Here is a 14,158-nt window from a genome sequence, read left to right as displayed (position 1 = left end):
TTAGGGGATGCACCAAAAATAGTTTTAAGAGGGAAGTTCATAGCATTAAGTGCCTGTGTCAAGAAACAAGATTTCAAATAGACAGCTTTACAGCTCAAGGAACTACAGAATAAATGAAGCCCAAAGATGGCAAAGGATACACAGAAATACAAAGGATGAGACTGGTATGAATAATTGTACAACAAATTGGACAACCTAGGAGAAATGGATAAATTTCTAGGAACATAAAATTTACCAAAAGGCATCATGAAGAAATAGAAGATCGGAAAAGACTGATTCTTAATAAGGAGATTGAATTAGTAATCAAAAACATCCCGATAAAGTTCAGGACCAGAGGGCTTTGCTGGTGAGTTCTAAAAATATGTAACAAAGAAGCAGTACCAGTGCCTTTCAAACATTTGCAAACAATAAAAGAGGAAGGAACTCTTCAAACTTATTTTTGCAGGGCCAGCATTACCCTGGTACCAAAACCGTGTAAGAAAACACTGGTCAATGTCCCTCGTGTACATAGATATAAAAATCATGAACAAATTATTAAGTCAAATTCAGCATGTTATAAGAGGATGATACACCATCAAGTTGTATTTATTCTAGAGATACAAGTATGGTTTCCCATCCACAAATCAGTGTGATATACCTCATTAATAAAATGAAGAGTAAAAATCATAAGATGATCTCCATAAATGCAAAAAAAGCATTTAACAAAATTCAACATCTTTTCCTAATAGAAACTCAACAAACAAAATATAGAGGGAATGTACCTTGACATAATAAAATCCACACTCATTGGTGAAAAGCTGAAAGCTTTTCCTTTAAGATCACAAACAAGGAGCGCCTGGGTAGTTCAGTGGATTAAGCCTCTTACCTTGGGCTCAGGTCATGATCTCAGGGCTCTGGGAGCCCCGCATCAGGCTCTCTGCTCACCAGGGAGCCTCCTTCCCCCTTCTCTCTCTGCCTGCCTCTCTGCCTACTTATGATCTTATTCTCTCTGTCAAATAAATAAATAAAATCTTTAAAAAAAACACACACACACAAACAAGACAAGGATGCATTAGTAGAGAAATAAAATGTCTCCTAATTGCAAAAGAAGAAGTAAAACTATCACTCTTTGCAAATGACATGATAAGATATATAAGAAACCCTAAAGACTTTACAAAAACACTGTTAGAACTAAAACAAATTCAGTAAAGTTGCAGAATACAAAACCAATATACAGAAATCTGTTGCATTCCTATACACAATAACCTATCTGAAATTTTTAAAAGTCAGTCTTAAAAATTCTTAAGTGCTATATGCATAGATAAATAGAATAGGTTGTTTTTGGAGGCAGAGCATGGGATGTAGGCAAGATGTGTGTAGGGAGAAAAGGTAAAAACTGTTGTAAAATAAACAAGTTAAAGGGGTGTAATGTACAGTGTGGTGACTATAGTTAATACAATAAATTGTATATCTGAAAGCTGTTAAAGAGTAGATCTCAAAAGTTCTTACTAGAAAAACACATTTGATAACTAATGTAGGACCTTTTCACAGCATATGCAAATGTTAATCATTATGTTGTACACAATACAATAAACATAAAAAGCTAGTTAAGTTCATTACCACTAGACTGCCTTCAAATAAATGCTAAATGGAATTTGTCAGGTGGAAATAAAAGGAAACCAATTAACATCATAAAAACGTATAAATGGTGTTAAAAACTCAGTGGTAAATAGTCAGATTGAACAAAATTGTGATGGTGCTTCCTAATTCATTTACAGCTCTAAGTTAAAACAGTTTTTACAGTACGTGAAAAAACAAGACATACTAAAAAATAACTGCAACTACACTAATTTATTGGATACAAAACATAAAAAACATTAATTTTAACATCAGTAACGTGAAGTTGGGGAGGGTCAGAATGAAAATGTAAAGTTTATGTATACTATCAAAGTTAACTTAAAATAGATTGTTAAAAATAAATCACATTTTCTGTAAGCTTCATTTTAACCACAAAATAAAAACCTGTACAAATTACAGAAAAGATTATGATAAAGGAGTCAAAGTATACAACTATAAAAAGCCATCACATTACAAAAGATGACTGCAAGATGTAAGAAGCAAGGAACATAAGATCTAGAAAACAGAAGGAAACAAAATGTCAATAGTAATTCCTTATCTATCAATAGTTCCTTTAAATGTAAATGGATTAAATTCTCCATTCAAACTACAGAATTGCCAAATGGATGAAATATAGTCCAAATAATATGCCACCTAAAAAAAGACTTTGGCTTTAAAACCAGCATAGACTGATGAGTGAAGGGATAGAAAAAGTATTTCAGTCAAATGGTAACCAACAGAAATCAGGAGTAGCTGTAGTTATATCACATAAAATAGATTATAAGCTAAAAAATCTCCTAAAGAGACAGAGGTAATTATATAATCATATAATGATAAAAGGGTCAGTCCATCAAGATATTATCAGTTGTAAATATTTATGCATCCAACATCAGAGCACCTAAATAGATATGACAACCACTAACAATAACTAAAAGAAATAAACAGCAATACAATGACAGGAGACTTTTTTTTTTTTTTAAGATTTTCTTTATTTGACAGAGAGAGATCACAAGTAGGCAGAGAGGCAGGCAGAGAGAGAGGAAACAGGCTCCCTGCTGAGTAGAGAGCCCAATGAGGGACTGAATCCCAGGACCTTGAGATCATGACCTGAGCCGAAGGCAGAGGCTTAACCACTGAGCCACCCAGGCGTCCGGATAGGAGACTTTAATACATCACGCTTATCAGTGGATAGGTCATCCAAGCAATCAATAAGGAAACTGTGGCTTTTAAACAGTGCTATAGACAAAATGGACATACACAGTACAATCCCTCCAACAACAGCAAAATACACATTCTTTGCAGGCACACAAAATTTTCTAGGATACCTAATATAGTAGGCAATAAAATAAGTCTTAGCAAATTTAAGATTGAAATCATAGCAAGTATGTTTTCTGACCACAATGATAGGAAACTAGAAATCAATACTAAAAACTGGAAAATTAACAAATACATAGAAGTTCAACAACATACCTTAACCAGATCAAATAAGATACTAAAAATGAAATTAAAAAAAATATCTTGAGATGATTGGAAACACAGCATACCAAGACTTATGGGTAGCAGCAAAAGCAGTTTTTTTTTTTTTAAAGATTTTATTTATTTATTTGACAGAGAAATCACAAGTAAGCAGAGAGGCAGGCAGAGAGAGAGGAGGAAGCAGGCTCCCTGCTGAGCAGAAAGCCCGATGTGGGGCTCGAACCCAGGACCTGGGATCATGACCTGAGCCGAAGGCAGCGGCTTAACCCACTGAGCCACCCAGGCGCCCCGCAAAAGCAGTTCTAAAAAGGAAGATTATAGTGTTAAATGCCTACATCAAGAAAAAGGTCTCAAACAACCCTACTTACCAGCACAAGGAACTAGAAAAAGAACAAAATAAGCCCAAAGTTAGCAGAAGGAAAGAAGGATTAGAACAAAAATAAATGAAATGAAGCATAGGAAGACAATAGAAAAGATTAACAAAACTCTAGGAGTTGATACTTTGAAAAGATAAAATTGACAAACAAGGACTTAAAATTATAAATGGAAGAGGAGACATTATAGCTGATACCAGAAAAATACAAAGGATCCTAGGAAATTCCTGTGTACAACTATATGCCAACAAACTGGACAACCTAGAAGAAAGCAATAAATTGCTAGAAACATACAGCCTACCAAGACTGAATCACTAAGAAATAGAAAATAGGAATGGACCCATTACTAGTAAGACAGAATCCATAATGAGAAGGCCAGGACCAATCAGTTGACTTTACCACATTTTTTTTCTTTTTTCTTTTTTTTTTTTGTTTTAGAGGGCACAAGCATGGGGAGGGGCAGAGGGAGAAACGGGCTCCCCACTGAGCAAGGAGCCCAGTGCATGACTCAATTATGGGATCATTACCTGAACTGAAAGTAGATGCTTAACCAACTGAGCCACCCAGCATCCTGATGATGACTTTTTAGAGGCACCACCAAAACCACAGTCCCCAGTGTCTCCCTAGGCCCCAATCCTAGGACCCTGAGATAATGACCTGAGCTGAAGGCAGACAGCCAACAGATGAGCCACGCAGGCATCCCTCTACCACACTTTAAAAGAATTAATGCCAGTCCTTCTCAAACTCTTCCAATAAGTAGAAAACGAGGGGACACTCCCAAGCTCATTTTCACAAAGCCAGCATTACCCTGACAAGAAAGCCAGATAAGGACACTACAAGAAAAACTGTAGGCCAGCATCCCTAATAAAGATGTAAAATTTTTCCAGAATATTAACAAACCAGATTCTACAGCACATTAAATGCCCATACACTATGATTAAGTGGGAGTCATCCCTGGGAGATAAGGAGGGTTCAACATAGGCAAGTCAATAAATGTGATGCGTCACATTAATGACCAAAAATACAAATCCTATGATTATTTAAATAGATAGGCAGAAAGAGCTTTTGACAAAATTCAGTATCTATTCATGATTTAAAAAAAAAACAACTCAACAAATTAGGTAAAAAAGGAATACCTTAACATAATAAAGGCATGGATTTATTTCTTGGCTCTTAACTGTTCCATTGGTCTATAGGTCTATTGTATATTTTAAAGTTACTAAGAAAGTAAATCTTAAGTTTTCATCACAAGGAAAACATTTTAAAACTGTGAATGATGGATGTTAACTATCGTGGTAACCTTTGCACAGCGTCTGCATGTATCGCAGTGTATGTGTGTGCACTTTCAACTTACACAATGTTATTTGTCAGTTATAGCAATATAACTGGAAAAAAGTGGTTAAATGCCAAATTTCAATAGATGTCTAGAATTTTCAAAGCATGTTTAAACTTAGAATTGGAAATTCATCCAGCATTTTGTTTCCCTTAAATATTTACACAGTATTTCTCCAATGCTTTGATTTTAGAATAATGAAATTATTCTATAACCAGAGATTTATAAAAATTCTATTGCAGAGGTCAACATATTTAATAGTCAGAAACACTGCTTTGTTGCCCTATCTAGTTGTTTTTATATGTCCAACTTTTTGTGGTTTGTAATACTTGTGACTAATGTTTTCCTTAGGGTAAGACCTTTTGAAATGATAAGAACTGTATTAGAAGTTACTGGACAGGGTACCCTCATTTCACAGTTGAAAAAATTCATCCACATGAGCAAGATGGTCTAGGGTGGTAGTTAAGAGCAGGGACTCTGAGGCCAGGGTGCTGACTCTGCCTCGAACCAGTTGTTTGTGAATCTAGGGCAAATTATTTTTTACTTAATCTGTGCCCCCATTTCCCTCCTGCTGAATGGGTATAAATATATAGAATTCACCTCCTCATGTATTAGCAGGATTAGATGAGTTAACATATGTACAATGTGTGTATATTTATCATTTCTCCTGCTATAATGTGTGGTGTATGTTAGAACTATTTTGATTGCCCCTCAAATGCTGGTCTTAAGAGGAACAATATTGGGGGGGGGGGGCGGTGGTTTGGATCCATACCAAGGTATTGGAAATTTCTGATGCTTTAAAAATGGTACTTTTTAAAGTTTTGAGTGAGAGGGGAAAAAAAAAAAAAAAAAACCAAGACTAAAGCTTCCTAACTCCCTATCAGAATTACAATTCCCCCTTCTTACCCTCTTCACCCACCAGCTTGTTGATTGACACAATGGAGCCCATTAGGTAAGGCTCCCCGCTCCAGCTCCCTCCACTCCACCATAGTCAGCATTGTGCCACTTGAACTCTTTGAGATGGTTAAATCTTCACCCCCACTGTGAACTGGGACCATAATGTGAATTTTTTTAACCCCCTCAGATAATACAGCAAACACACCAAGTAGTAGAAACTGAGCAAAACAAAGAAATTGAGAAATGGAAAAGACTTGCCCAGTTGAAGAATCGGGAATTGGACAAGTTCCGCACAGAATTAGACTCTATATTAGATGTTCTTCGAGAGCTGCACCGGCAGGGGGTCGTTGTGCCTGTGGCTTTTGCGGATGAAGTGAGTGCACCAGAGTATTACTAGAAGCTGGCATTTCCCAGGACCTCCTGGAAAGGCCTGAAGATAGAGGGTGAATGGGACTGTGCCACTCGGAGAAGGCGGCTTTTGAAAACAAGTGTTCCAGTGTGTAGCCAGGAAGGAAACAATGCAAAAGCCACATTTCACATTAAATTGCCCTAAATCAGTAAGGAAAAACATTAATGCTGTGTTTTACTGAAAATCATTAACCAGGCACATGTTAAGTAATTTATGGGCAAGTCCCTTTGTGTCAGATGATTAGAACGAGTGATATTAGTTGTAAAGGGTCTTAACTTGTAGTCTAGATGTGGAAAGAAAAAAATTGCTCATATTCTGCCATTTTTGACTAAGTGTGTATTCTGAATCATTGATGCCGGAAAAACAGCTCCTCTTTGTCCTGGAAGCTTAAAGAAGAATGTGAGCACGGAGGTTTGGACAGTCACAGCGACAGTCCCCTGAGTAGCAGAGCTTCTGCAATAACTGACAAGAATTAGAACTTTGAACAGCAACAGTGAATTCTCCATGTTCTCCCAGACTGCCACTTCTACCTCTGAGTGCCTCATGTTTGCACCTGATACAAGGTGCAAAATATAGTTCACATGTAATAGGGAAATTTGATTTCTTCATTGTTTTAATCTTCTATGCTTCTGTGTCTTAAATACTAGTCCTTTTTTATAAGTCTTAGATTATAAATGGAATATAACATCTTTATTTAAAAAGTAATATATGTTCATTAGAAAAATGAAAAGCATGCATAAAAGTAGCATGCATAAAAAGATTTTTTTTACAATCCCCATTTCCAAAAGCAGATTGTGTATAAATTATTGGTAAGTTCAAGCTGTAGCCACCTTGTTTTTAAGTGTTCTAGCGCTGTGCTGTCCTGTAGGAGTATAATATGAGGCACATGTAATTTTCAGTTTTCTTATAGCCACATTTAAAAAGATAAGAGGCAAATGAAATTAATTTGGTTAATTTATATTATCTAATATATCTAAAATGGCAATATAAAACTTGAGTTCTGCATTTTTTTCCATACTTAGTCTCCAAAATCTGGTGTTTTACATTTATAGCACAACTCGATTTGCACTAGCCACATTCCAAGTGCTCATGACCATATGACAGTAAGTGCAATTCTGAAATAATAATAAAGGGTGAAAGACTGTAAAAGACAGGTGAAATAGATCTTGGTAAAATTATGGATAGAAATGTGAAATGTGGAAATTAAGTATAAGGAATTCAATTGTCTTAATGTTCAACATTTTTTATATCCTTTTCTTTAAGAGGGTGGAAAAAGCATTAATTAAAAGGAGCTATTTTTATGTGAAAGAATTTTAAGTTACAACAAACTATTTTGGTTATTAAATTGAGTGTACTTTTTGTGTATTTTTTATCTGCAAACCTATTAATTTATTGCTACACCCATCCCTCCCTTTTGTCTGTCCATTAGCCATTCATTACAAGCACAAACGTGGTTGATTCCGAAACATCAAATATTCTATTAATATAAAAAAAATACATCCTATTTTGATGAGGATTCTGTATTCTCTTTTGGAATAAGCGGTGCACATACCAGGTGTTCGATGCTGTTTACAGAGTAAAGATCCCTAAGTACTATAAGAATTAGTAGTTACAACTATAAACCTCAGGAAACATACTCCATTCCTTAGTCATTGTCCTGAAGGTCTAGGATGAGAACACAGAGATGGACAGCACTTAGGCTATCTTGAATAGGAAGGCTTTTTTTTTTTTTTTTTTTTTTTTATAAAGACTTAAGAGCTGGGGGGATGTCAGAGGGGGATGGAAAAACAGACACCCCACTGAGCACAGAACCTGACAGAGCTCCATCCCAGATGCTTCACTGACTGAGCCACCCAGGCATTCCTTCAATAGGAAGGCTTTCATGAAGTTCCAAAAATTATCAGTCCCTTCCTACCAATTCCATCCCCCTCACAATGTCATAAGGCACCTGCATCCAAGGGCAAGAACCTTATCAGGGTATAGCGCTTGGTGTTGACAAGCAGAGAGATTTCTGATTCAATCTGTTACTTTGAGCCATAACCACATCAACCCATCAAACTTGAGAATTACAGGCTTCGGTATTAGGGTCCCATTCTGTATTACAAATATCCTAGATTTGTGCCTAAATGCCAGGATGGTGAAAACACTTCTTTTTCCCACCCATACTACTAAGGATGCCAATTAGGTCAGATCCACAGGCACATGATGTAACAGAGGTAATCTCAGAATAAGACACTTTACAGTTACCTAGCTATTCACGCTATCCTGCTTTGAATAGCTCGTTAGCAATTAATGGTGAGAAGAGTGAAGTTTGAAAATTTTCCAAACTTCCCAAGTGACTGTAATTTTATTTTGGTATTCAGACCCATGAATTAGAGTCTTCCTTTCCAGTTTCTGTAGAAAAGTCTAAAAGGAAAAGCACATGGATTCTTTCTCAACACTTGTCCAGCCCTAATTAGTCTATGCCCCTGTAGTCTAAACCATAGTAGGTCCATTTGTCTCCAGGTTTGCTGAAAGCTTCAATCACAACCACATAAATAATACAAATAGGAGGAAACGTATTTCCCACCCACACTCACTTTGTAGGATTGTTAAATGTTTGAAGAGTGGTATCAGAGGGGAAACTACTCTCTAGGAGGAAGGGAAGCATTAAGTTTCATCAGAACAAAATGAATCATTAGTAAATTCAGGAACAAGAGAAGTGGACAAAAAAAAAAAAAAAAAAAAGTAATTGTACCAGGTAAGCATCCCTGGAGCACAAAAGCAGAGAGGCAAGAACATAGCAGGAGTCTGACCCAGTGGAGCTACTCCCATTAAGCCTTCCCTGCACTTGAACCCTTAATGGTGGCCTGCCAGTGGTCCCCACCTCAGGGTACTGATATGACAATTAGAAAATCCTGATGCAGGGGACAGTAAATAGTAGAAAGAGACATGTTTGGTGGTGGGGTGGGTGGTTTTAACTCACCCCAGCTGCTGGCAGTAAGTGTAAATAACCACACATTTGCATGCCCAGGTCTTACCTGTTCAGCTCATTATTATGGTCACTTGCAAGGAGCCCTCGTCAGAGCCACCAGGTGCTCATTCCCGGTTTGGGATCAGACCCTTCACAGCAGCACAGTCCCTCATCATATCAGTACATTAATTGCCTTCTTTTGTCCCTTGACCTTCATCTACAAATCCAACCCTCTCTAAAGGTCTAAGCCTAGATCTACACTCCACCACTCCCGACATAACAGGATAACAACTGGGCCTTTATCTCCACCTTTTCTGAGTGCCGCCTCCCCTTCATTCCCAGTTCCTGCTGGAATTACCCATTGTCCTCAAAGCAGCATGTTTGAAACCACCTACCCAATCCCCTGTGTTTCAGCGTTTCACCGACACAGTTCTAAACTTTAAGCATTCTCAAATGTCAGTTTGGGGTGCGTTAAATTACCAAAGATTGGGCGGCTTAAACAACAAACGCTCATTTGTCACCGTTTTGGAGGCTGGGGAGTCCAAGATCAAGGTGGGCCTGAGATGGTTTGCTTCCTGACCTGAAGCGGTCTGTCTGCTTGGATCCTCACAAGGTAGAAAGCTCTCTCGGGACTTCTTGTAATTGCCCTAATCTCATTCATGATGGCGCCGCCCTTACCACCTCACCTAATCCCAATTACCTCCCAAAGGCCCTCTCTCCTAGTACCAGCACACGGAGAGGCTGGGTTTCAAGATACGCATTCTGAGGAGACACGAACGTTTAGCCCTCACTGAAGAGTTCTCAACATGTAGTCCTCCATCCTGTAGCCAGGTTCTTCAAAACAATGTTTCTATTGTCTTCTTCTATTCTAATGTCTCCTTCCATTCAAGTATTGTTGGGTCCCCAATGTTGGATCCCTCAATAATGGGTCAGTGATTAAAGGAGCGAGACTGATACAAAGCAAAGGTCAAGCAAAGCTTTATTTTGCGCCAAGCATCAAGAATCAAACTGACTGTCAAACAGACCGGTCGGGGCCGCCCCTTACAGAGAGGACGACCCCTCCCTGCTTTCCAGACTAACTTTTATAGAGCAAAGGCCATGTGGTTGGGCCTGGCCACATACAGGTGGCCAATGAAATTGTAACACACAGAGAAAACTGCACAGTCATGCTAGGTGACCAACTGAATTACAATTTACCCTAGTAGACATTTGAACCAGCCTATAACTTTGGTCAGAATTGGCGCCCAAAAGGTGCCCAAAGGGCAGGGCCCATACTCCTTGGTAACTAGGGAGACAGTATGCGCCCCTCCCACTGATCGGTTGTCTCCACCTGGCCTGACCCACCCTTGTATTTGGGTTTTGTTACTTGGGACTGGTTTCCGGCACTTGTTTTTAAGTAAGTTCCCCTGGGGGGGAGCAGGGTCAATTTAAGTTTTACGACAAAATGGCAGTTCAACTGGGTTGGGGCCGCTCTGGCTAAATAGGCCCTTACAATATTTCCCACCACTGACCCAGTCACCATTTTACTCCTTCCTTTTCTCATAGAGGTTTAATTGACTCCTCTGCCCCTGTGCTCTCCTCACTCCAAATAGCCTGCAGAATAGCAACGCCAGATAGTTCTTCCTGAAACTCTCCTTCATGCATGCATACCTGCTTCCCGCTTCAGCCAGTTGTTTTTCAGATGTAAATGTTAGAATCCTTACCCTAAGCCTCCAAGGCGCTCCTCACTCTGACCCAACCTTCCTCTCCACACTCCATCCCAGACTACACTCTCACACAAATACTACCTATGCCAGTCTCCTGTGCCTGCAATTACCACAATTACCACAAACTAATGGCTTAAAACAGCACAGATTTATCATCTTACCGTTCTTTAGATCAGAGGTCCAACACAGTTCTTATTGAGCTAAAATCAAGGTATCAGCAGGGCTGCATTCCTTCTGGAGACTCTCGGAGGGAGGAAAGTTTCCTTGCTTTTTCCAGCCTTTCCTTCTCCTTTTCACCTTCTATTCCTTAGCTTTGCCCCCCTCCCTTCATCTTCACAGAACCTTGCATCTCTCTGAGTGTTCTTCCCTACCACTGACTCAAAACTCAGCTGGGAGACATTCTCTGCTTTTAAGGACCCTTAAGATTAGATTAGTCCCACCTGGACAATCCAGGATGCTCTTCCCATCTCCATTTCAGGATCCTTAACAATATCTGCAAAGTCCCTTTTGGCACGTACAGGACATGTACGCCCCCAGGTGGCTACCTTGCGGGGAGATGGTTAGCAGAGAGCGTGATTCTGCCTACCACACTCCTCTCATTCAAACCCATCTCCTAATGTAACCATGCCACATATGCTAACACCTTGGCTTATGTCCTCCTTTCCATTTGACCATCCTGTCCCCCACCACATCCTTTGCTCACTACACCAGGTTTTTACGACCACATTCTTCTCTAAACTGAACATGTATTTGGCATCTGATGCCTGGTTATATTTCTCATTGTATACACACACATACACTCACATACACACCTCCCTGTCCATCTCTTTATTTTCCTAGGATCTCCTGGAGGAATCAGTTCTGTGATGAAAGTGATACCAATGACTCAAGAACTTTGATAAAGAAGGAATCATGGCAAAGCTGCCACAGAAATAGGTTGAGAAGTAAATAATTGCTCTAGTGTTCATGGAATCTAATAGTTCATTGTTGTTGTTGTTTTAACTTTATATCACTGTATTTCAGATTTTAACGTGAATTTTCTTTAACTACAAGCAAAGATTCTATTTTAGGGAAAAAAATGAAGGGGATTTCTATCTTCTAACAAATTGTCTACTAGCCTTTTAAACACATGATGCTTTAAGCAACATTAGCACTGTGCCACAAATAAACAGGATTTACATAATCTCACCAGGTGTCATGAATATGGAAAGACAAAGGGAGAAAAACCAAAAGCCATTCTTTTTTTTTTTAAAGATTTTTATTTATTTATTTGACAGAGAGATCACAAGTAGGCAGAGAGGCAGGCAGAGAGAGAGGAGGAAGCAGGCTCCTTGCTGAGCAGAGAGCCTGATGCAGGCTCGATCCCAGGACTCTGAGATGATGACCTGAGCCGAAGGCAGCGGCTTAATCCACTGAGCCACCCAGGCACTCCCCAAAAGCCATTCTTAAGTGTGAATTTGAACCTCATATTGCTCACAGGAGAAACCATTTTCCAAGGTGAGGATCACAGCGATGTAATGCCTGAGTGTGATGAGAAAGCTGATTTCCCTACTCATATAATTATGCTGCTAATTTCTTAGGTGCAAAAACAGTTTCCTCATTGTATTTGTTCCTAATAAGTATGGAACAGTTTAGACTCTACAAAATCAGACTAAATATATCCCCATACTGCCAGATCACTGGGCTTAATTTCTCCCGTAAGAAGGAGATGATTATACTCCTAGAAAAATTCTTCCTGAGAATAATGGGCTTTCAGAGGGTAAGTTCCCTGCAGTGGAAGGCTAGAGGAGAGCCAGAAGGGACCAGTGGAAATAGTGTAGGTCTGAGTCAAGGCACTGCTGACCTAGGAGCCAAAGATATCATTGATATCGCTAAAGATAGGACATTCACCCAGAAGTTCAATCTGAGGGAGCATGTGAACTATAGATTAACACACAGCTGCATAATTATCACAAGTCAACTAGAATGTGTTTCAACACTCGGACAATATCCCATTGTTCTTTGAAAGTGCAGTACTGGCAATAGGAATAATGAAGCCTGAGAGAACTTAGAGATACGATAAAAAATTTTTTTTTAAATCTGTCGAACTCCTTAACAATATTCAGGAGATGAGCTAGACGTCTTCTGCAGATCTCTTAATGCGGGGTTCACTCCTGCAAAGTCTAAAGCTAACTTTTTTCACTGGGGAGAGGGAACAAATCAAGATTCCTGACCTGGTGGGGTTTACTAGATGGCAGGAAATTTCCGATAAGTACACATAGCCAAATATGAATAAAAGTGATAAGAGTTACGAAGTGTGAGTGGAGCATGGAAGAAAAAGAAATTCCTTTCACCTGTGATCTGGAAAGCTTTTTTTGGAAAATGTGGTTTGGAAAATGTGGCTTTGAGGGTGTATCTTAAGGAATGGGTGAATTTTGGCAGAATGGGATATAAGAAAGGAAATTCCAAAAACTGATTCCAAAATTCATATAGAAATTCAAAGGACCCAAATAGCTACAACAACTTTAAGGAAGAAGAACAAAGTTGGAGGACTTACACTATCTGATTTCAACACTAATTATAAAGCTACAGTAATCAAGAAGTATGATTTAGCATAAAATAGGCAAATAGAACAATGCAACAGAACAGACTATCCAGAAATAAGCCAACACACGTACACGGACAACTGATTTTTAATAAAGGTGCAAAGGCAACTCAGTAAGAAAGGTTATTTTCAACAAATAGTGCTGAAATAATTACATATCTTAATACAAAATACAAAAATAAAAGTTGAACTTAGATCCATACCTCACAACATACACAAAGATGAACTCAAAATGGATCATAGACCTTAATATAAAACTTCAAACTATAAAACTTATAGGAAATAAGATTAAATATTTATGACCTTAAATTTGGTGACGATTTCTTTGACACAACACCAAAACTATGGCCTGTATTTAAAAGAATTGATATATTGGACTGTGTCATAATAAGTAACTTCTGCTCTTCTAAGACACTATCAAGCAAATGAAAAAGACACGTTATAGGCTGAGAGAAACTATTTGCAGTTCATATATCTGATAAAGGATTTATATTCATAAGAACTCTCAAAAGTCAATAAAGAAACAAACATCCCTATTTAAGACAATGGGCCAAAGACATGAAAAGAGATTTTACCAAAGATAGAAGTTTTCAGATGACACAAATAAATAGGAAATTTCAAGCCAGAATGGTAAGTTTGTGAGCTAATGCCACAGCACCCTGGGGGACAGGGTTTTAAGGTGCATCATGAAGTGGATTAAAATATCCATTCAGAAAAAAGGGTTTCATACAAGATGTAGAGATCCCTTCCTGCTTTACAAGACCCTCACTGAAAGACAAGAAACTCCATACACGGACAGAGGAAAGGGATGAAGAAACCGGTTCTACCAG

The 14,158-nt window shown here is 38.5% G+C and overlaps 1 protein-coding gene across 4 annotated transcripts in view; it reads left to right on the top strand.

Moving 5' to 3' along the window:
- CEP162 (centrosomal protein 162) overlaps window positions 1-7,543 on the top strand; it is a 103,225-nt gene extending 95,682 nt beyond the window's left edge. For 3 of the 4 annotated variants that reach the window (XM_047734066.1, XM_047734068.1, XM_047734065.1), the window contains exon 27: window positions 5,864-7,543. In XM_047734066.1, coding sequence (XP_047590022.1) covers window positions 5,864-6,073 — 210 coding nt within the window. In that variant the 3' untranslated portion in view covers window positions 6,074-7,543. The remainder of the gene's footprint in view (window positions 1-5,863) is intronic. The other variant, XM_047734067.1, reaches the window with a different exon arrangement.
- The last annotated feature ends 6,615 nt before the right edge of the window (window positions 7,544-14,158 follow it).

This window comes from Lutra lutra, chromosome 6 (assembly GCF_902655055.1).
Source record: "Lutra lutra chromosome 6, mLutLut1.2, whole genome shotgun sequence".
NCBI classification, from domain to species: domain Eukaryota; kingdom Metazoa; phylum Chordata; class Mammalia; order Carnivora; family Mustelidae; genus Lutra; species Lutra lutra.
This window is presented reverse-complemented; position numbering and strand designations above follow the sequence as displayed.